This window comes from Toxotes jaculatrix, chromosome 7, assembly GCF_017976425.1.
Source record: "Toxotes jaculatrix isolate fToxJac2 chromosome 7, fToxJac2.pri, whole genome shotgun sequence".
Lineage (NCBI taxonomy): Eukaryota > Metazoa > Chordata > Actinopteri > Toxotidae > Toxotes > Toxotes jaculatrix.
In genome coordinates this window covers 15844979-15869605 of record NC_054400.1, presented here as the reverse complement: position 1 = coordinate 15869605, position 24627 = coordinate 15844979, and the positions used below count along the sequence as shown (strand labels likewise).

The 24627-nt window shown below is 41.3% G+C and overlaps 1 protein-coding gene across 1 annotated transcript in view; it reads right to left on the bottom strand.

Moving 5' to 3' along the window:
* The window catches only part of LOC121184316 (versican core protein-like), a 44386-nt gene that overhangs the window by 19367 nt on the left and 392 nt on the right, over positions 1–24627 (bottom strand). The window contains exons 2-6 of the mRNA XM_041041923.1: positions 23289–23352; positions 21545–21928; positions 20190–20364; positions 19935–20062; positions 17683–17976 (exon numbers count right to left, since the gene is read on the bottom strand). Of these exons, the coding sequence (XP_040897857.1) occupies positions 17683–17976; positions 19935–20062; positions 20190–20364; positions 21545–21928; positions 23289–23352 (1045 nt within the window). The remainder of the gene's footprint in view (positions 1–17682; positions 17977–19934; positions 20063–20189; positions 20365–21544; positions 21929–23288; positions 23353–24627) is intronic.

The window sequence follows — 24627 nt, the reverse complement described above, 5'->3', positions numbered from 1 at the left end:
GCAGGGAGGAGCAACTCATCAGTCAACTCAGTTGTCTTGTCTGCAGAACCCTCTATCTCTGTTGTAAGGAGGAGTGATGCTGTTTCAGGTTTCCCAGTGGATCCGCTAATAGAAGGAGTTGACTCCACACTAGTAGGCTCAGTGCTAATATCACCATCAATGGCTGGAACAGTGGATGACATATGAGAAGCCAAACTTGGAATTGCTGTTGTTGAGCTTGTTAGTGTAACTGAAACACTTGAGCTCTCTTCATCTGTTGTTGAAAAAGTGTCCACGGGAGTTACTGAATCATCCTCTACCTGACTTGTGACAGTTTCTTGTGTTTCAGGGGACACTGATGTTGGTTCCTTTGTACTATAGAGTGATAAAACTTTGGTAGCAGCTGTTGTTGAAGTATCACTTGTTACAGATTCACGTGATGCTGTTCCTAATGGTGACTCTGTACTGAACATGGAAGAGAAAGGAGTTGCAGTGAGGTGCGACTCATCAGTCAACTCAGTTGTCTTGTCTGCAGAACCCTCTATCTCTGTTGTAAGGAGGAGTGATGCAGTTTCAGGTTTCCCAGTGGATCCGCTGATAGAAGGAGTGGACTCCACACTAGTAGACTCAGTGCTAATATCACCATCAATGACTGGAACAGTGGATGACATAACAGAAGCCAAACTTGGAATTACTGTTGTTGAGCTTGTTAGTGTTACTGAAACACTTGAGCTCTCTTCATCTGATGTTGGGAAAGTGTCCATTGGAGTTACTGAATCTTCCTCTGCCTGACTTGTGACAGTTTCTTGTGTTTCAGGGGACACTGATGTTGGTTCCTTTGTACTGTAGAGTGATGAAACTTTGGTAGCAGCTGTTGTTGAAGTATCACTTGTTACAGATTCACGTGATGCTGTTCCTAATGGTGACTCTGTACTGAACATGGAAGAGAACGTAGTTGCAGTGAGGAGCGACTCATCAGTCAACTCAGTTGTCTTGTCTGCAGAACCCTCTATCTCTGTTGTAAGGAGGAGTGATGCTGTTTCAGGTTTGCCAGTGGATCCACTGATGGAAGGAGTTGACTCCACACTAGTAGACTCAGTGCTAATATCACCATCAATGACTGGAACAGTGGATGACATAAGAGAAGCCAAACTTGGAATTACTGTTGTTGAGCTTGTTAGTGTTTGATCAGTGATTGGAGAAATTTGTGGTTCTTCTGTACGTGATGGCACTGTGGTTTTATCAGTTTCAAGACTTTCTTTTATTCCAAGTGATATTGCTGTTGGTGTTAAAGTGCTGAATAAAGATGAAGATGTATCTGTGACAAAAGAGGTTGGAGTGAACATGGCTGAGGTTTGGTCACCTGAGCCCTCCAAATCTAATGGAGAGATGACAGAGAATTGCTCCTTCTGATCAGTAACAGGAGAAAATGATGGCTTTTCTGTCTGATCTGTGACAGCACTGTCTTGTTCCCCAGCTGGCAGTACTGTTGACTTCTCTGTGCTGAACAGTGATGAAGCTGTAGGAGCTGAAGTGTCTTTGACGGCCATTTCAGTTGTCAGCTCACTTGAGCTCTCTCCATCTGTACTTGGGAAAGTGTCCTCTGGAGTTATTGAATATTCCCTTGTCTGACTTATTGTAACAGTCTCTTGTGTTTCAGGGGACACTGATGTTGGTTCCTTTGTACTGTAGAGTGATGAAACTTTGGTAGAAGCTGTTGTTGAAATATCACCTGCTACAGGTTCACGTGATGCTGTTACTGATGGTGAATCTGTACTGAACATGGAAGAGAAAGTAGTTGCAGGGAGGAGCGACTCATCAGTGAACTCAGTTGTCTTGTCTGCAGAACCCTCTATCTCTGTTGTAAGGAGGAGTGATGCTGTTTCAGGTTTCCCAGTGGATCCGCTGATGGAAGGAGTTGACTCCACACTAGTAGACTCAGTGCTAATATCACCATCAATGACTGGAACAGTGGATGACATAAGAGAAGCCAAACTTGGAATTACTGTTGTTGAGCTTGTTAGTGTTTGATCAGTGATTGGAGAAATTTGTGGTTCTTCTGTACGTGATGGCACTGTGGTTTTATCAGTTTCAAGACTTTCTTTTATTCCAAGTGATATTGCTGTTGGTGTTAAAGTGCTGAATAAAGATGAAGATGTATCTGTGACAAAAGAGGTTGGAGTGAACATGGCTGAGGTTTGGTCACCTGAGCCCTCCAAATCTAATGGAGAGATGACAGAGAATTGCTCCTTCTGATCAGTAACAGGAGAAAATGATGGCTTTTCTGTCTGATCTGTGACAGCACTGTCTTGTTCCCCAGCTGGCAGTACTGTTGACTTCTCTGTGCTGAACAGTGATGAAGCTGTAGGAGCTGAAGTGTCTTTGACGGCCATTTCAGTTGTCAGCTCACTTGAGCTCTCTCCATCTGTACTTGGGAAAGTGTCCTCTGGAGTTATTGAATATTCCCTTGTCTGACTTATTGTAACAGTCTCTTGTGTTTCAGGGGACACTGATGTTGGTTCCTTTGTACTGTAGAGTGATGAAACTTTGGTAGAAGCTGTTGTTGAAGTATCACTTGTTACAGATTCACGTGATGCTGTTCCTAATGGTGACTCTGTACTGAACATGGAAGAGAACGTAGTTGCAGTGAGGAGCGACTCATCAGTCAACTCAGTTGTCTTGTCTGCAGAACCCTCTATCTCTGTTGTAAGGAGGAGTGATGCTGTTTCAGGTTTGGCAGTGGATTCGCTGATAGAAGGAGTGGACTCCACACTAGTAGGCTCAGTGCTAATATCACCATCAATGACTGGAACAGTGGATGACATATGAGAAGCCAAACTTGGAATTACTGTTGTTGAGCTTGTTAGTGTTTCATCTGTGATTGAAGAAATTGATGGTTCTTCTGTAAGTGATGACACTGTGGTTTTATCAGTTTCAAGACTTTCTTTTATTCCAAGTGATATTGCTGTTGGTGTTACAGTGCTGAATAAAGATGAAGATGTATCTGTGACAAAATAGGTTGGAGTGAACATGGCTGAGGTTTGGTCACCTGAGCCCTCCAAATCTAATGGAGAGATGACAGAGAATTGCTCTGTCTGATCAGTAACAGGAGAAAATGATGGCTTTTCCTTCTGATCTGTGACAGCACTGTCTTGTTCCCCAGCTGGCAGAACTGTTGACTTCTCTGTGCTGTAGAGTGATGAAGCTGTAGGAGCTGAAGTGTCTTTGATGGCCATTTCACTTGTCAGCTCACTTGAGCTCTCTTCATCTGTTGTTGAAAAAGTGTCCACGGGAGTTACTGAATCTTCCTCTACCTGACTTGTGACAGTTTCTTGTGTTTCAGGGGACACTGATGTTGGTTCCTTTGTACTGTAGAGTGATGAAACTTTGGTAGCAGCTGTTGTTGAAGTATCACTTGTTACAGATTCACGTGATGCTGTTCCTAATGGTGACTCTGTACTGAACATGGAAGAGAACGTGGTTGCAGTGAGGAGCGACTCATCAGTCAACTCAGTTGTCTTGTCTGCAGAACCCTCTATCTCTGTTGTAAGGAGGAGTGATGCAGTTTCAGGTTTCCCAGTGGATCCACTGATGGAAGGAGTTGACTCCACACTAGTAGAATCAGTGCTAATATCACCATCAATGACTGGAACAGTGGATGACATATGAGAAGCCAAACTTGGAATTACTGTTATTGAGCTTGTTAGTGTTACTGAAACACTTGAGCTCTCTTCATGTGTTGTTGGTAAAGTGTCCATTGGAGTTACTGAATCTTCCTCTGCCTGACTTGTTGTAACAATCTCTTTTTTTTCAGGGGACACTGATGTTGGTTCCTTTGTACTGTAGAGTGATGAAACTTTGGTAGCAGCAGTTGTTGAAATATCACCTGTTACTGATTCACGTGAGACTGTTACAGGTGGTGACTCTGTACTGAACATGGAAGAGAAAGCAGTTGCAGTGAGGAGCGATTCATCAGTTAACTCAGTTGTCTTGTCTGCAGAACCCTCTATCTCTGTTGTAAGGAGGAGTGATGTTGTTTCAGGTTTGCCAGTGGATCCACTGATGGAAGGAGTTGACTCCACACTAGTAGACTCAGTGCTAATATCACCATCAATGACTGGAACAGTGGATGACATAAGAGAAGCCAAACTTGGAATTACTGTTGTTGAGCTTGTTAGTGTTTGATCAGTGATTGGAGAAATTGATGGTTCTTCTGTAAGTGATGGTACTGTGGTTTTATCAGTTTCAAGACTTTCTTTTATTCCAAGTGATATTGCTGTTGGTGTCACAGTGCTTAATAAAGATGAAGATGTATCTGTGACAAAAGAGGTTGGAGTGAACATGGCTGGGGTTTGGTCACCTGAGCCCTCCAAATCTAATGGAGAGATGACAGAGAATTGCTCTGTCTGATCAGTAACAGGAGAAAATGATGGCTTTTCCATCTGATCTGTGACAGCACTGTCTTGTTCCCCAGCTGGCAGAACTGTTGACTTCTCTGTGCTGTAGAGTGATGAAGCTGTAGGAGCTGAAGTGTCTTTGATGGCCATTTCACTTGTCAGCTCACTTGAGCTCTCTTCATCTGTTGTTGGAAAAGTGTCCACAGGAGTTACTGAATCATCCTCTACCTGACTTGTTGTGACAGTTTCTTGTGTTTCAGGGGACATTGATGTTGGTTCCTTTGTACTGTAGAGTGATGAAACTTTGGTAGCAGCTGTTGTTGAAGTATCACTTGTTACAGATTCACGTGATGCTGTTTCTGATGGTGACTCTGTACTGAACATGGAAGAGAACGTAGTTGCAGGGAGGAGCGACTCATCAGTCAACTCAGTTGTCTTGTCTGCAGAACCCTCTATCCCTGTTGTAAGGAGGAGTGATGCTGTTTCAGGTTTCCCAGTGGATCCGCTGATAGAAGGAGTTGACTCCACACTAGTAGGCTCAGTGCTAATATCACCATCAATGACTGGAACAGTGGATGACATATGAGAAGCCAAATTTGGAATTACTGTTGTTGAGCTTGTTAGTGTTTGATCAGTGATTGGAGAAATTGATGGTTCTTCTGTACGTGATGGCACTGTGGTTTTATCAGTTTCAAGACTTTCTTTTATTCCAAGTGATATTGCTGTTGGTGTTACAGTGCTGAATAAAGATGAAGATGTATCTGTGACAAAAGAGGTTGGAGTGAACATGGCTGAGGTTTGGTCACCTGAGCCCTCCAAATCTAATGGAGAGATGACAGAGAATTGCTCTGTCTGATGAGTAACAGGAGAAAATGATGGCTTTTCTGTCTGATCTGTGACAGCACTGTCTTGTTCCCCAGCTGGCAGAACTGTTGACTTCTCTGTGCTGAACAGTGATGAAGCTGTAGGAGCTGAAGTGTCTTTGACGGCCATTTCAGTTGTCAGCTCACTTGAGCTCTCTCCATCTGTACTTGGGAAAGTGTCCTCTGGAGTTATTGAATATTCCCTTGTCTGACTTATTGTAACAGTTTCTTGTGTTTCAGGGGACATTGATGTTGGTTCCTTTGTACTGTAGAGTGATGAAACTTTGGTAGAAGCTGTTGTTGAAATATCACCTGCTACAGGTTCACGTGATGCTGTTACTGATGGTGAATCTGTACTGAACATGGAAGAGAAAGCAGTTGCAGGGAGGCGCGACTCATCAGTCAACTCAGTTGTCTTGTCTGCAGAACCCTCTATCTCTGTTGTAAGGAGGAGTGATGCAGTTTCAGGTTTCCCAGTGGATCCGCTGATAGAAGGAGTTGACTCCACACTAGTAGGCTCAGTGCTAATATCACCATCAATGACTGGAACAGTGGATGACATAAGAGAAGCCAAACTTGGAATTACTGTTGTTGAGCTTGTTAGTGTCTCATCAGTGATTGGAGAAATTGATGGTTCTTCTGTAAGTGATGGCATTTTGGTGTTGTCAGTTTGAAAACTTTCAGAGAATTGCTCTGTCTGATCAGTAATAGGAGAATATGATGGCTTTTCCGTCTGATCTGTGACAGCTCTGTCTTGTTCCCCAGCTGGCAGTACTGTTGACTTCTCTGTGCTGAGCAGAGATGAGGCCGTAGAAGAAACAATAGCCCTTAATCTTTCTTCTGAATCTGATGGTTTTAATGCTCCTTCTTTCATTGTCCCCTTTGATGTTTCAGGTGATGTTTTCTGGCCTTCAGCACTCAACTCACCCGTGGGTGTAAAAATGGAGCTCAGTTCAGACATAAGTGATATCTTTTCTGTGGTTATAAGCAGAGGAGCTACAGTACCAGCTGTTGTTGCACCTTGAGCTTCTTTAACAGCTTTGTCACTACTAAGCATAGTAGCTGCTGCAGTAGCTTCTGTTATTGTTTTACTAGATGTTTGGTCATCTGCACTCTCTGCAGCAGTGCTAGGATGCAATGAGCCTGCCTCTGTAATACTACTTACTGGGGTTAATGTTGAAGATTGTGTTTGAGCTATGTCCTCAGCTACACCTGATATTTCCACTTTTGAAACCGCAATCGAAACAGACTCATCTGATCCGATGGGAGAAGAAGGGGTGGCCACAGGTAAGGAAGTTTGATCGAATGAAGCCTCCTTATCTGTGATACCGGTTGCACTTTCTTCACTCGCATCCGCTTTTTGGTCAGGTAAATCAGTAACCACTGATGTACTTTGCGTCGAGTACAGACTGAAAAATCCAGTGAATGAAGCCATTGTTGTCTTCATAATTTCAATAGCACTGTATAAGGGGGAAGCAGTAGTTGCAATGGATTCATGAGGGAGAAGACAAGTTGCATCTTGTTTCCTCTCCTTGTGTGCAGGGGTGGTTGCTGAAGTTTGTTCCCATTCACTGGTGGCAGGAATGGGTGTTCTATCTGTGCCTGCTGTTTGTACCGATTGTGATGTTACTTCACTCTCCCTTGTTGCTTCATCTGTTGAATGTGTAGAGCTTAAACTTGAAGATAATTCTGCAGTCACTGCAGGGGTATGTGATGGAGGGCTGGTTGTAAACATGTTTACTGTTTGGAACCCTGGATCCTCCTCCTCTGATGTAGACATTGCATCAGTCGTGGCTTTCACTGTAGGTGAGATGGAAGGTATTTGGCTGACTGTACTCACTCCCTGCCTTATGATTGTCCCCTGTGAAGTTTCAGCCTGGGTAAGTGCAACAGATGATGATGATTCAGTGCTGCCTACATCTATGGCTAGTGTTATCTCAGTCTTGGCTGTCTGTTCAGAAGAGGCCGACCTACTAGATACTAAAGGAGCCGTTGTGCTGAAGGCAAATTCTTTTGGGGTTTGGGCCTCTTTCCCTCCCTCCACATCTTGAGTGGTGCTCTGTGAGTCACTAGTTGTTGATGTTGATGTTTTCCCATCAGCGTCATCAGAGGGAGTGGACACAGTCTGTAACGTAGACTGAGTGCTGTCTTCTGCAGCTGGAGTGGCAGATGTGCTCTTTGTTTCCTCTGTGGTTTCAGCTTTATCTCTGGCTGTGTGAACTTCGATTGAAGAAGTAACAAGAAACTGGTCCTCAGCCCTCTGTGTCTGAGTCATTTCTGAGTCACTTTTCACATAAGTGGGGGTCCTCCCTGACTCGTCTACCTCTTCTTGTACAGATGCGGTGATGACAATGGCGGTTTCTTTATCAGCTTTCATTGTTTGGGTTTCTCGAGCTCCTTTGGTGATTTGAGGCTCAGCTGGTGTTACTGAAGGAAGAAAGGCAGCAGAGGTAGCTGTGACATCATTCATCCCCTCTGTGGAATCTGTTTGAGTTGGGCCTGCTTCAGTTCTCTGTGTAGTACTCTGTGTATCGCCTTCATATTCATAAACATCTGGGATCTCTGTAGAGATAAGTACTTCTGTTGGTTCCTCCACAGACCCAGTGGAGCTATCAACAGGGAGACCAGTCCAACTATAATCAAACACCGTGGTTATTTCAGTGCTCTCTCCAAGAATTGTCACATTTGTCAAAATCTGGGTACCTTTGGCTTCTACTTCTTCTGGACTCTGTGGCTCCGATGTGATCTCATGCTTACCATTTATAAAACTAACAGTTGGACTGAGGGTTACAGCAGCTTGAGAGAAAAGGTCTGGGTCTCCACTCTGCTGGATGGGCTCACTATCAGTAATGGAGGGGGTGGGATGGTCAGGCACAACTGGTATTGCAGAAGAATGAAAATCTTGTGGCTGTAGGGCCTGGTCAACTGTAAAGAAAATAAAGGGAGACTGTGAAAATTTGATTGCAAAGCAACAGAAATTTTAGTTTACTGATTTAAGAAAACTCTAAGAATCAACATTAGCATTTTATTTCTAATGAAAAGTAATTTAATTTACTAGACATGGGGATTACCACCATAAGACTCTAGAGCTCTGGGCTATTGCTGTGAAGGCAACTTTGTCAAGTTTAAGAAATCAACCCCAGTGATGTCACTGGAGAATTTTAAGAAATAGCCAAGCAATGTTTGCCATGCTTTCAATCTGTCTCTTTCAAGTACTAAATTAATGGAGTACCCCTTTAAACACTATAAACACAGTGTACAAATAAGTTATTACCAACTTATCATTTATTACAAATGGTCAATATAACAGTCGAGTTTCATGGGTGCATTGAGTCAGTGCACTCATGAAACTAAAAGCTGACACACATGTTAAACAACGTAATGTTTGGAATATAGAAAAACATCAGAAACATTCCTTCTCAAATCTCAAAGCTGCCTGTACACCTGTAAAACACATTGGATGAACTACTATGTTACTCTGCATCTACAAAAAAAACTACAAATAAAAGATCTGAATGTTTGATAAATTCAAAAGTTCTTATGAGTGTTCTCACAAAACAATTCTTTTAAAGATAAAAAAGTACTGAAATAAACAAATATTGTGAAACACTGCAAATAAATCTCTCTCCAACATAATTGAAAGCCTTGGCCAAATTGGTGTCTGAACTTCATCCAAACCATAATTCAAAGATTTATATTCTAAATTGATGTGAAAGGAAAACATTTCCTGTCCTGTCTTGACTGAAAAATGGTTAAAACATTCGACACAGAAAATATGAATCATAGTATATCAATGTGTCAACAATATTTATAGCATATATCATATAGGAAACTTTAAGCAAAACATTTATGTTTTAACATCGTAACCTTCTTAAAGGTGACACATAGTAATATTAATTTGGATGGCATTACATTTTGGAAGTGTTCATGTTACTGTGCATGCACCCTGTACATTACCTAAACAGCAGTCCACAGACTAAGTGATTTCAGATGTCAGCAGCTGTCTGCTCGTAATTTTAAGTCTAAGACAGAAGCGGTGTTCAATTCCCTTTACAGCATGCAATGTTATCATCATCTACCTACGCTTTGTTGCCTTGGATGGGTTCATGTATTCATGCAAATAAACAAGATGTTGTCTGGCTGGAAATAATCCACCTCCTCTAAAAGACAGTTGCCTTAAATTACTACACAAAACCAAACTATCAAGATACTGAAGCTGTTATATTACAGTTCAATTTAGTGAACTAATAGATACCATTCATAATCTTTGAAGCTAAGAAAAGGGCTTGAGTTCATGCCCCACTTTTGAGAAAAAGCAAGAACTGGTGTGAGGTAAAATCCTGATGACACCTACTGAATGTCCATGACGTGCCAACAGAAAGCGACATGTTTTGTATAAAGACTGGCCCAAACAACAGTCCTTTATCTCTGACAAAACATCTTCATCTCTCTAATTTATGTGGCTAGCCTCCCTACAAAAATATGCATTCCAGTGTTGTTTTGCATGCCCATAATTAGTATAGAAAAAGCCCTGAGAATGTGCCATAGTGACAAGCCTTGGACAATTCTGGATGTATGGAGCAGGTGGCAAAGAGAAAAGAGAGCTGTGGTAGATCCTAAAATGAACAATTTGGTCCTGCTCAGCATGAACTGTTTACCAGTGTTTGCATAATGCAGTACAAGCAAAGAGAAGGAAAAGATTATTCACACACAAAAACTTGAAATCCTTTAGTATACAAACTTCACTACACCCCCCCCCCCTCTCTCTCTCTCTCTCTCTGGCCCTTGTCCCCTCTCTCTCTGTTTCCCACAAATGGTGGTTCAGAAAGATTATTGGTTGCAACCAAGAACACCTGTACCAGCTCAGCTCTGCAGAAAGACACCTGTTTTGAACCTAGGTCAAGCCTGGGAATTCAGGCAGTGGACCCACCTGACTGATCCACACATACTTCATACTCACACACTCTCAAAGCCACATTGAACATGAATATCTGAATCAAAATAGCACACGGAAGCACTGGCCACCCTAGTCTTCATCGTTTACTCGAGCCAACCTACATATCCCCCTAGTAAAGTCATATACTGATTCTGTTATTATGTCTGTGAATGTTCTCATTCATCCAGGTCATAGTTCTTTCTCTCTCAAATTGAATCAAAGGCAACTGGACTTGTATTTGTCTGGGAAGACGTTTCGCCTCTTATTCAAGGGGCTTCATCAGTTCGTACGCATCGGTCTTTCTAGTCCGTCTGTTATTATGTATCATGTTCACAATTATCATCTTTATCTAAACAACTCTTGATGGAATTGAATTAAGTATAAAGCAGAGAATGTCCTCATGTAAAAACCTACCCCACATGCTTCTGTTTTATTGTTAGGTGACCTCTAGTGGCCATACTAATTATTACGGGAGCAAAGGAGGAAGTTAAGTGACTAGTATGCATGACGGTTTCACAACATTAACTGCGTGTGTATTATTGTAACCATGATAGAAGGAAGTACTTATTTTAACCAAACCACGATCTTTTCCCAAACCTAACCAAGTAATTTTTGGGCCTACACCAAATCAAACCATGGCCATTCCACAACCTTAAGCATGTGTTTATGATTGTTACCGTGATGGCAATACGCCTCTGTCACTGGTACACTCCTATGAATCTCATCTGAGGGTAGGGACAAATGACCTGTATATTTGGTAAGGTTGGAGGACTTGTTGATAAACCAATGAGCTTATCGCCATCTACGCTGTATTTGTGACTAACCTATCAATGCATAAAATATGAATTACAGTTGGAGGAAGGTTTTTTACTGAAGATGGCAAAAGACAAGGTTTGTGGCATCATTAGATTCTACAGTGGTTAAAAAAAAAAAGGCAAACTGGAGTTCAGCAGTGACCTATGCACTCTCCCACTCCCAGATATTCTTGCAGCATGTCAGCAAATGATCCACAACCAGCATATTCAAATCTAACACTGAAGGCTAGAAAAATACTTAAAGGACTATTTTGATATTTGCATAGGAAATACGCTTATTTGCTTTCTGGTGTAGAGTTAAGTAAAAAGATGGATACCACTCTTATGCTCAGCACCTCTAAACAAAAAAAAACATCATAAAACAGTCAACTGTCATTTTGCTCTTCAATTTTTCTACAGATTATACAAAAAAGTTATAAGGTGTTCATTTCTGAGCTTTAAAGTTGCTGGTAGGTGGATTTTATCACCATTAGAAAGACTCAGGCTAGCTGTTTCCCCCTGTTCCCCCTAATTTCAGTTCACAAACTCATTGGCTGTAGTATCAGTCCTCTAATCCAACACTCTGACAGAAAGCATATAAGCACAGTTCCCAAAATCTCTGACTATTCCATTAAGAATCAGTTTAGTGAAGTTTAGTTTAGCATTAGTGAAGTGAATGTTAAATAGATGTTTTAGTAAGAATGTACTGTTGGTGTTTTTCTGCATTGTTTTGTGACATTTGCAGCTGACACACCTCAGAGTATCAATATTTCAACTTCAATTAATCAGAAGCACATGGGCACCATTGACATGAGCATAACACTTTTGGGCAACAATAAATATTCATTCATTATTTTTTTTTCAACATTCTGATACTATTGTGCTCTTAGTTTCCATGCAGCCAGAAAACACACTTCTCCCTCTGCCACAATATTTTCCACAAGTTTTTCCCACACAAACTGGGAGGGCAGAAAGAGACGTCAAGTGTCTCAGCTGAGCCACATCAACATCAACATGATGTAGCAGTAAAAGTAGCTATAATCACCCTCTTTGGTCAGGCAGCCTCCAGCTGTCCTCACAGAGTGGGGAGACTTAGCAATGACATCACCTCTTGAGGTGGTGTCCAGTCTCTGCTGAAGGCAGGCATCTATGCTTACTCAGGTAGACTGCCAACACACCTCTGTTATTGCCAGGCTGGCTGTCAGTAAGCTGGTACATGCACACACAAGGAGTGAAATACTGCAAATGCATATTTATTTGCAGTATAAATACACAAAATGCGTACAGACACACAGATTTTGTACCCTCTTTATATACAGTACTGCACATGCACACACAAACACGTAAGCTGTGTAATGAGTTCTTTTGGCATCTAAAGGGACCACACTGCATACACACAGTACTGGTGAACACGCCCGCAGACTGAGTGTGTATAGCCTGGAGTGCAGACTGCTGCTCACTCAGGCACACTTAGTACCTACCACGAAGCAAAAAACAAAAACTGCCAAATGACCAATTCACTAGCTTGTATGCTTTCCAATCCACCAGATCCCTTTCCTCCAACTAGAGCTACTCTTCAGGGACAGTGAATGAGTCACCATGGCAATGTTTGCAGGTCAGATGGAGAGAAAATTAAAGGAGTAAAAAATGATCCAGCTGCTGTTTGCATGTGAGATCATGTGCCGCTGGCCTGAAAGTCATGGCCTAAATATGTATTTCAAATTTCTCAGTTTTCTTTACCCAAATTCGATCATTTATCCCACAAACAAGCAGAAGTACAGTCGTTATAATGTCTCTATTATGTCAAAGTCACTGAAGAAATATTTTGAAAGTATATTGAAGAAGACAATTATCTCAAGCATAAAAATTGATTTGTGATAGCAAATTTACCAGCAAATTAGAATCAGTCTCTCGGATGGTTTGAGACCTAAAATTTAAATCACATGAAACTTAGCTAGTTCTTATGCTGCTCTACAGTATTTGCCGCTGATAAAAAGCTTTGAAGGACACAGTTTGTATAGCTGATATCTGGAAGAGGGACATTTGATATTAAGAGTTCATGCTAAGGTTATAGCAATTTTAATAAATTTAGTTTTATATTCCATTATCTTATAACATGAGCCTGATCCCACTTTCTCTCTACTGCTGTCTCCTCATATCTCTTTTTCTTTCCCTTCTTCAACCTTTCCCATCTTCTCTTGCTTGTCCTTGTCAAAATCATTGTCAGGACATCTGCTCAGCTGGACTGACAAAGGAAGTCCTCAGCCTAAACAGTCTTTCAGCAAAGTTCATACTGACAACGCATATCAACACGAGGCAGAAGGAACCAGAAAACAAAACACTTCAGTGTGGTTGATTGTGGAAGAAGCAAACATGACTATCAGCAAGCTGCAACTGCTTGTATTGTATATACAATACAAGCAGTTGCATGTACTGTATGTACTGTATATCTAGGTTACAATTAGCACTACATACCATATTTGCAGAAGAATTCACATAAAAAAAAATTCAACAGTCTAAATTCTTAAGGATTAATAGTAAAATCATACAGAAAAAAGGGACCATACTTTAGACTGAGCCCTTGATCTGATCAGGTTGTAAATTAAAAAAAAAAAAAAAAAATCATCTGTTCAACAACAGAGGCTCTGTACATTGCCTATGCAATGTTTGCTTTATCTCTGTTTATTCTAGCCACTATAAATTCTCATCAGTGTTCAAAATCAATCCTTCTCTCCACTTCAGCACCCTGGACAGCACAGCCAACTCCCAGCTACTGTACAGCAACAACATTATTATAAATCAGTTGAAAACAATGCTGGGAAACAATGTGCCACATAATTATTGTGCCATCACTCTTTCATTTTCTCATTCTCTTTAACTATTGTGGCCACATAGATGGCATTTCCTATTCGAACAACCAAGTCTGAATCACATTTATTAATTGTCTGCTTTAAATAAAAATATGTCAAATGAAGCTTCACAGGTTTGAGGTATTGTCGATATGTCTTACCTGATGTATTCTTCCTCTGCATGACAGTGGTCACTTGGCCGGACAACTCAGAAGTGTCCACTGTACCAGGAGTGGTAGTCTTTTCCTTGTAGACAACAACCGGTGTCTCTACATCCTTCAACGGTGGTATGGTTTGTGTTGTCTCTGGAGGTTCTGATGGGACGTCCTGTACCGGCTGAGGAGGTGGACCTGCCTCTAAAAGAGGCGTCATCTCATCCCTGCTGTCATAATAATCTGAGAATGGTGCTGCTGAATGGAGCCCAGTGGGCGAGGGTGTTGATTCTGAGAAGCTGGGCGCTTCCTTGCTGGTTAGTTCGGTTGATTCTGTTAGGGTATCTGTGAGGTCAGAGGTCATCGCTGTGGTGATCCCATCATCCAGAATAGTCTCATCAGTCCCCCCCCTCAACAAGGGCTCTGTGCTGTGAGAGGACTCTGGTATGGGGACATCAGGCTGGACTGTACTGATCTCAATCACTGAGTGATCATCTGGCTTCTCGACAGGCTCAGACACTAATAATTCTGTCGTATCGGTGCCTTCTGTCATGGTTTGGAGTTGTGGGTCCGGTGCGACTGTTATGTCATCAGTTTCCTCAGTTTCCTCTTTGGTGGTGGGTGCAACTGTGGTGATTAACTCTTCTTCTTGGCCAGCTGGAGTGGAGCGAGGTGGAGCCATACTGGTAGAGAACATAGAAGAGGCAACTGAAGGAACTGGAGAGTCTGGAGATTCATCTGCCTCTGACACAGTTTCAGATGTTGGGGTTAGCACAGTAGTGCTGCTCTCCAGTAAAGGGATGGAGGTAGTGGAGCTGATGGTGGTGGTGGTTTCCACCACAAACACATCCACAAAGGAAGTCTGGTTGATTACTTCTCTCCTTCCTATAAAACACACATAAGTACATATTACAAACACTCAAAAGCACTTGAATCAAATGTTACACACATGGCATGTAACACTAATGCAAAGTATTATTTTTTTATTCCTAGTAAGCATTAAGTATCTGAAGCAGGCAGTTTGTAAGACAAGCCTTATGAGTCGAATAACAGTCAAGGAGCAATATTGCACAGCTGCATTAACAATCTGACGCTTAACATTAAAGTACGCAGAGTTAAAAGTTTCCTGGAAACCCTGATGTGAAGGACTTCCTCTCTTAACTCTTCATGTTGTTTATAACTCGCCCTAATGTTAATTTATGCAGCATTCTCAACAACAACAGTTGAACCAAAGTTACTTAAAGCCATAGAGCAAAGTTTTAATTAGCATTAGAATGGTTTGCAAATAACCTCAATTATCTTAAGGTACCGTTGAGGCCACAAATATAATGTTGACTACCTATCTAATAGTCTTACTCTTCAACCTGATTAAACTGGAAATTCTGTCATCTGCTTGATGTCAGTGGAGAAGTTTTTAAAGTGTTCCATGAGAAACCAAGAGAAACTCTGAATGTTTTTCTCAACCTCTGATGATCCGCCTGAGAGAATTCACATGACTATGACACAGGAACAACATGTAAACTTAGTTACTTAGAACCTAGTGTTGAATGTCTCCACCAATAGTTTGTCTGAGCGTCTGCTTTACTATTTTCTATTATTTTATCTTTTTCTTGTACAAGTACCATAATCTCTCTCTCGTGGTCCTCAGATGCTCAGTAATGAATCTGTCTATTTATTCTTAAGGTTTTATTGAGTAAATTCTTTTATGTTTCTCTTGAACGTGCCCTCCCTGCCCCTCTGTCCTCCAGTGCTCTCTCAGTCACTCATACCCATAAAAAGCAGTGTAACAGCTTTACAAAGCTTTCCTCGGTGGTGCAGACAGATTGTGTAAAGCCAGCTGTTGACCATTACGTACTAGCCCACTTTCTTCATGAAACTATCTCTGATGTAAGGTGTGACACACGTTTTTCCCTACCAGGAAAAACAGGGCCTGCTCTCAGAAGGGCTGCATTATCTCACCGATGAATTCGAGCTGTTGCTGTTACTGAGGCCCTTGTTTTCTTCTGGGCCAATTCAGAAACCAATCAGAGACCAATTATCCCCCTTTTCGTTCTGCACCTACCTCCTTTCTCCCTGTCTTACTGTGTAGTCTAACTGACATAGGTTTACAAAATATTTCTTTTTTTGAGATATTACTGGGAGTGGGAAAGCAGGAAATGATGGAGTGAGTCCCACCAAACAAGGGTACTTGAAAAGCACTTAGACGGGGGCGTAAATACAACATGACCGAGAGAGCTGACATGGAATACACTGAGCAGGAGGTGAAGGTGGCCTGTTTGTGTGCCCTCTGAACTCCACGGGGACTTATCACCGCTAGAGTTAGCATGGCTCAGGGGCAGTAAATGGCCAGGCAGGGGATGGCTTATCTATCTAACCTCTCATTTGTAAAGATGGAAAGGCCGGGTCAAGGGTCACCAAGGATGACTGGATTTAGAAGTCCAGCAGTAGCTTTGTCCATTATCCAAATGTCTGCTCTGATAAGTACAAGTGAGAATGACGGAGGGCAAACTCTGACAGCGGAAATGAGAGGAGAAAGGTGAAAAGGGAGTTAGATAGTGAGACTAAAAAGGTTGACAGGTGTGGTATTAGTTACTTTTGCTGCTTCTCTAAATGGCGACCATCATCTGTCATTTGGTTTTGCCCTGGGGATACTGATTAGTTAAGAACACTTTACTTTTTGAGGGATTAACCTAATTCTGCTAACTTCCAGTGAACCATGAAGTGTCACTATTTATAGAGATCCAATAGCTATATTCTCCTTTCTTCCCATGGTCAGTAATCACCACGGTTTGTGACAAGAAGTTTTTTCCATGCATACCTAAGTGTGTCCTAAAGACAAGTTCTCAGAAAGTGAAAGAAACAAATTAATTAATTGCTACACCCTGAAAAACTTGGCTTTTCTGGTTTATTTTAGATTTATCATGATTGCAATTACGATTTATTTTTATAAACATTATGATATGATCTAAAATGAAAAATCTGAATAGTACTGTTTTAGTTTCTTTCGTATCAGCAGTGAGGTTATATAATAGTCCAGGTGGAAGTAATAAAGGCACAAAAACACAGACAGATACTGTTTTCAAATCTCAAGCAAACTATTGGTCATTAATCTCCCATTAGAATAAGAACTGGCCTGTCTATTGCTTTTAAAGTAAACAGAGTTTACCAGTATGATTTTACACTCTTTTTGTCTAATTTTGTTGCCACAGAAATGGGCGGGAAACTAAAATGTGAGACAGTGAGGTCAACTGGACACTGCAATATGTGAGACTAGTCTGGCACGTAACACGCAATGCTCATGAGAAAATTATTCCCTTGCTTTGCTCTGGTTGTTGTCATTGAAATTATACATATGGTAAGAAAACAGAGACACAAAATGAATAGAACAATGGACAAAAGAAGAGATAGGTTGTAAACATTTAAAATGTTGGTCTGGTTCAGATGTGGGAATGTGCACAGTGGTGCATAGAAGCAGAAAATCAAAGGGTGGGGGAGCAGAAGTGAATACATGTAGGAGATGAGATCATAGCTCCTTACAGTCAAGGCCTGGTTTGACAGGGAATGGTCTGTGCTTTCAATCACTGTCTGTCTTTTATGAACCAAAAAATAAACATATAGACCATATGACCCACCATACCCAGGCAACACTTTGTTCCATGACATACTGTAAATCTACTATATAGTAACAACAAGACCCAGGGAGTGAGTTTACCTTTAAAACAGTAAGCTCCAAGCTTTTTAGTTGGTTCTGGGAAGCCAGTCTGGTTTCTGTAGCGATACATGGTCCTGACACCGAGCAGGCCTCCCCCACACTGCAATCTGGGTACTGCAACAGGATGTCGAACACTGCCGTCAGAGAGCCAGCCGTAGTCACATCTGTCCAGGCCCTGTCGCCAGGCAGCATGGAGTTGGCCAGGGGTTGCCAAAACTGCATTCCTCTTCTTGCACTCTTCACGGGCCTCTTCAAATGTCATCTTACGGGTAACAGGAGCGTAGTATACTTCACCTAAAACAAAGAAGGCAAAAAGCAGTGACTTAAGACTTAAAGCAGAAGCACAAAGTCAGAGGCAAAAAGGAACCAGTCACTCAGGGCAGAGGGTTTAATTCACTGTCCAGCTAGTCCCACCAACTTTGGAATGAATCAGTACTGTATCACTAACAGATGGACAGTCAGTTCCCATTTCATTATAAATTATTTGAACTAAAAAGCCCATCATTTGGAGTAATCTCAAGCCGCAGATGTTTAGAACCACTCTGACCTTTCAGAAGAGACATAGCCCAAAAACAGCTGACAAAAGTCACAGCTGTGCAGGGCACAGACCCAAAACATCTCCCACTGATCATACTTAGGACAACAGTAGTTCATTCATTATATTAATCTGAGGTGGGATAGCAATGCAGACAATGTACTTGGCCTGTCAATGAATGCATCTGTACTGCAGGACATTAGGTTTCCCCACGGGTGTGAGTGAACTAGATTACACCTTCTATGTTTCCTTCCTTCATGTTGTTCACGTAAGGATCTTACCTTCAGAACGGTCACAGAACTATGGCACAATATTTGTCGAAAGGAATAATACAAATGAAAGACCACAGAGAGGCAATATCATAATTGAAACCAAACATTACAAGAGAGGATGGCTGACTGACTACATGTTTTCAGTTAGTCTTGGGCGTAACGTTTCAAATATCCCATGCTGGTTTCATCCCATTGATTTACAATGGCATTGAGATTAAGAGATGTTTTCCACCCAGAAGTGTACTCCCTCTTAAAATCAGACAGTGACTGTGGGGGATTCAAGAAACACTGAATCCCCTACGGCCACTTTTTAAAAAAATAAACTTGCCTATTTTACATGGTGACTTTATTGGACATTTTCTGCCCATTTAACATTTATAGATGGGTATCAGTGAGTTGTTGGTAGCCACAAGTTTTATATTAGAAAAGTCAAATTTTCATCTACATCTCACACTCTTCTGGAGAAGAAAAGAAAATTTGATTTGAATCAACATCATAACAAATATCCGTGGTATTGGGGTGTGCCAGCGGTCTAAGACACATACCAATGTAACCACAATGTCCCAAGGCAATGTCTATTGTGCTACTTTCTATCACCAATTAACACACACAATAATGATCCAAAAGTCTCCCAGTAAATCAAAGCGGCTAGCTCTTGACTTCAGTATGATGATGTACGTGTGTTTAATAATAACACACCTACCCGTTGTGTGCAACACACGGGCGGACTCCATTGTCTACATCTGCTCATAGCACTAATAACAAAAAATATCACAATAGTGACCGATGGCTTCACATTCACATGTAATTAGTTTTCAACTTCTGCCAAAATAATACAAACTTCCATTATGTTCTGTAGCAGGGCTGCACTGTACACATCCCAGATAAGAAGAGCAACTACAGAGGGCTGGACTGGAGTTGATGTAGATGTGTCAAAGGGATGTTAACACTCATAAACATCTCTGAGCGGAGTTCAGTCCATCAGCTGTACCAGACTGGATAATGAACAGACGAAAAAAGACATCTGGCTGAGAAGTGAAAACTTCCCATAAGTGATGCCAAAGACACTTAAAAACCCCCATTATCACATTTTTGCGGGTGACTTCTTCAAAAACCGCTATGGTGGAGAATGAATTTCGATTTCTGCTTTAGTGTCACATTATTAGGAGCTTCTCTCTGACCCTAACTCCCTCTCTACAACACAAGTGGAACTGTTTGGCGCAACAAAACATATAAAAGGTCACACATAACATTTTCACCAATAATATTTTCAAACAACACAATTAAGTGCATTTCCACAGTGGTCTTATCATCTGTAGAAGTAATTTGCTTTGGCACTGTGATAATTTGGAGGTTTCGCCATTTTAGCTAAAGGGTGTGTCAATGCCTCTAAACTACACCTCAGTGCTGAGAACTAGAGAGGCCTAATTTTGTGGCTAACTTACCATCAAGTTTATCGACGTAACAGTATACATCATAGGTCTCCGTGGGTTTCCTGGTTCCATATGACCTAATGCCAGGTTTAGCCTGGAGGTTGCCATAGCAGCCCGTCCTTGGCTTTGTAATTGGGTATCTATGCAGTAAGAAAAAAGGAAGACATAAGTCAAACAATATTTATCCCTTTGTCAAAGTATTTTTCATCACATCAGAACAAAAGAGAAACAACATGACTTTTTACAGAGAATTTAAATGTAGCTAACCTCACTGTCTGGTCTGCAATCCAGCCAGCATCACATTGATCAAAGCCATCTTCATAAGCTGCTTTCAGCTGATCATATGTAGCAATGGTTGCTCCAATATTTTGGCAAGTTCTGACAGCGTTCTGGTAGTCCAGTGTATACCTGTTGATGCTTGCCCGGTAGTGAAAGACAACACCTGAAAACAAAATTGTAATCAAAAAAACAAAAAAACAAAAAGAAAATCCAGAATTTAAAGATAATGAGGATTTGTATACAAACATTAGCACAGTGATCTGGAATTCATCAGCATAATTTCAGTGCCATAAATTATGGCAAATGTCGTATAAAGCACACACCATGAGCGAAATAATTGAGTCTCTTAGCTTCTTTGGAAAGGAGGAACTTTGCAATAAACCAAGAGGATAAGCAAAATACTCTACAGTTCACCACAAATGAACAAGATAACTGCAGATGATGCCATGGCCCTGAAATCCCCATATTTGTGGACAGTAAACAGATGCAGAAGATATGATTGATAGTCCTAATTAACATTGCAGATACTTGGAAAAGAGGTTGTGAGGATTGTTAACCAGTGAAAACCTAAACTATCCCAGGGTCCCCCCACTCCACCCATGTTTTCTACATCCCCAAAACATGAGTTATGTCTCCCAGAATACCTCTCAAGTCAGAAAATGTAGAATGCACATAATGACACTAGGTAAAGACTGGTAATCCCCCCCCAAGGAGACTGTAACATTTGACTTGGAGGTACTGCAATAATGTTTCATTATCATATACATAATTTAAACCTTCTGTAAAGTTAAAGAAGTGTATTGGGGAATTCTGTCTTTGCTCAGTGAAGGCAAAGTAGAAAAAAAAACTGGGTAACACCCACTGAGTGCCCCACCAAAGAGAAAAATGTCCAACGACAAGGTGGCACCCAAGATGACAAGGACGAATGAGGTTATGTAGCTTTTGCTTTGCCCATACCAACTTCTGGAATGTCATCCGCATTTGGGCTCTAATGGCTGATTGGGTTACATGGATGAACACTGGAATTAAAGCACTGCAGTACTTGGTATGGACAGGGACCCAAAGTCTCATCTGACTGTTTTTTTAAGAGTGAACTGCCTCTAAAATAAGAACAACTGAAAACTGTGGTTACGCCATGTAACTACTGGGTAGCTGCTGCTATCAAAGCAAGCAGAAGGGCGCCCATAGTTCTCTCATACCGTTTACATTTCTATCACCACTTGTATTGCATTTCACTATTATTAAGCCCTTGCAGCAACCCCCCTCTACATTGAGAGAGTATCTTGGGGAAGTCTTTTGTCTGATTCCAGTATGATGTGGAAAGGATATCATCAATGTCTTACCGTTGACATCAAGGTTGACTGTATCCTGGGTGTCTTCAATGCCGTACATGACCTCACAACGATAAGTACCCGCATCACTGGCACGCAGCTTGACCATCGTCAGTGAGGCATCACCAACATCCTCAGGGTGGCTGGGCACTGATACACGGTTCCTGTAGCTGGAGCCTATCTTGATGACCCCATTTTGTGCCACCAGCACTGTAGATTCTTCTTCTCCCGCTATTTTGGTCCATTTGATCCGCAAGTAATCTCTGCTATAAATGGCTGTACCATTGGGGCTGATGACTGGTGCTGAGGTCGGGATGGTGGAGAAGAAGCAGGGAAGATTTACCTTCCCTGACAGGGACCCAGTGACAGGTCTGATTATCGATAACGCATTGAAGGCTGAAAGGCAAAATAGGGAAGGGTTAAATGCAGTTTAAATTCATATTAATTCATTCACTTATGTACCTTTATGCTGTTAATTTAAATAACTGCTATTTAAATAATAGCTGTTGATAAATTCTTTACTTCTTTTCCTTTCATACAAAAACATATATCTTCTGTTCTCATCCTAGCAGATACAAGTAGACACTATAAACTGCCCGACTCATTTACATTGAGAGGGCGTAACAACTACACCCAGCCTAATAAGGAAAACATGCATCATCGCCTGAAAGTGGCTCTTGGAAAGTCAGACCTCATCCTTAAAATGATGGGTGTGGGAACACATTTAACACTGACTGCAGCGAGTGTGCATCATGTTTCTTAAAAGTTTAAAAAATGACTGATTAAACAGGTGCATCGCGGTTGCATCACATCATGTCTGCGCACATTCGTTTTTTTTTTCTCAAATAATTTCTCCTTCACCTATAGGAAGATGAACTGAAGATCACAGGTAGACTCACACAAAACAAAGTGAAATGTGTCATTAGCACGTTATACACTGGGCAATATAATCTCACATCTCATGACCTCCTACTAAAACTCACAGTAGTAGTACAAGGTAAGAATATTTAATTTACTCCTACACTGAACCTGCCCCCGCCCCGTGAGCCCTGTCCGTATTTAAATCTGGTGACTCTATCTCTGTCTCACTTCATTTCAGTGAGAATGTGGTAAAGTAAAAGGAGTGTCAGACAGATGCCAGACACAAATAAATTGCAACAGGCTGAATCACACTTAGCCCTGTGGAAAGGAAAAAGATTTACCTGTTTTTTTTTTTTTTTTTTTTTGTTGGGGGGGGTTGTTCACAGGGAACAATGTGGGGAATGCTCTGGAAACAGTGGTGGGATATCCCCAGAGGCATGAGTGTGTGCTTTACCAGAGGGGGGAAACCAGCTGTTAGTTCCACTCTGGGAGAAGAGTCTAATTGAAAGGTGTCCATCCGTATACTCAGAGACAGAGCCAGGGACAAGGGGCCAGGAAAGCCAGGGGGGCCAGAGGGGCCTGAGATGCAAACCTCCATGGCTAAGTCACCTTCACCTTTGATTTAAGTCTGGAAGGGGCTTATCACAGCCTTCAACTTTAAGTTAGTCAGTTTGCTGCTGATAAGTTGTAGAGTACGAATGCCAGCTGAACGTGACTGTGTCAAACGACTTTATGTTTGATGAAACACACAGATGTGGATGGAAGGAGTGAGGGGTAGGGAGAGAGGGAGGAAGATAAAGAAGAGAAGGGGGGGGTGATGGAGAGGAGGGTGGGAGAGGGGAGTGACTGAGAAAGAAAGAAAGAGAGGGAGAAGCATTTACTCATTCAGACTTACCTGTTGCTGTTGCAGCTTCACAGAGGCAACATAACCACAGGATATGCTTTATATTTAGTATCATCTGTTGAAAAAATCAAAAAGATGCATTAGGAAACAACTCACACAAGGTCTTATGTGGTTTCTTTTAGTTTTTTTTGTGCAGCCACATTTTCTTGAAGGATACATGCTTGTTGAGTTAGAATAAATAAATCTGTTTAAGATCTTTTCTTTCATTAATGGATGTCAGAAAAATTCAGTGCTGTAAACATCTGTTCTTGATCTAAATATTGCAAAATATCAAATATCCAATATTAGTGCAGCCTTTTCATAAAGGTTTTTTTCTAGATAATAATAGATCGATCTATGCGTCTTTAAAATATACTTTGAAAAGCCCTTAGACACAAGGAACATCGCATTTACCTAATATGTCCCAATACCTGACAGAATACTTTCAATTTTTCAGGCAAAAATTACATATAACAACCCAGGCTATTGTTGTGGAGTGAATTTGTGGGTGGCTGAAAGGTAAAACTTCCTGTGGGGTCGAACTGCAGAGTTTTTGGAGACAGGAGAGCAGGGGTAGTAAGCCTCCCCACCCGGGCTCACTAGCACCCCACTGTATAAACACAAGTGGTGGGTCGCAGCGGGAGCTGAGAACTGCTTTTCTCTATAAAAATAAATAAATAAACAAACAAAAAAATAAATTTTAAAATAAGGGAAAAAATGGAATTTGAGAAAAGATCAGCATCTAGAATATTTCAGGGTGGGTAGTGTAGTCTGTGATTGTGACTTGCTGCCAGTTCTCTGACACAAGTCTATCCCGAGTCAGCGGACCCACCCTAATGGAAACTAAACGAAATAAGACTTTGCGAAGACAATAAGAGCAAAAAGTTCAGTTTTAATGATTTTACATCTCCGACTGCATATTTGATTTTGATTTATGTAAAAAAGCCTAGTGTTTGAACTGTTTGCAGAATAACGTGCAAGTGTAAACTACACACAGTTGCAGAGGGTTTTCTAGGAAACCGAGAAAAAGGAAGATCAGTGCTTTAAGCATCACACAGGCGTAATTGGTTGCAGATTTTTGGAGCCAGTGGCCCTTTATGAGCAGCTCGGAGATGCTCTCTGCCATGAAACACAGATATCTGCTACTGGAAGCTAAAATACATATACTGTAATCCAGTCAGGATTTGATTGAAACTTTGAGGTTTGGTTTGGTGCCGGTTCTATAACTTTTTCTTTTTTTTCTTCCCAGAAACACCTGTTGCTCGTCGATGCTCAGCAGAAATCGAGACAGGCTAACATAGTATTGATTTTTCTCATTTCAAATTATTACACGTGAAAAAATGTGGAGTAA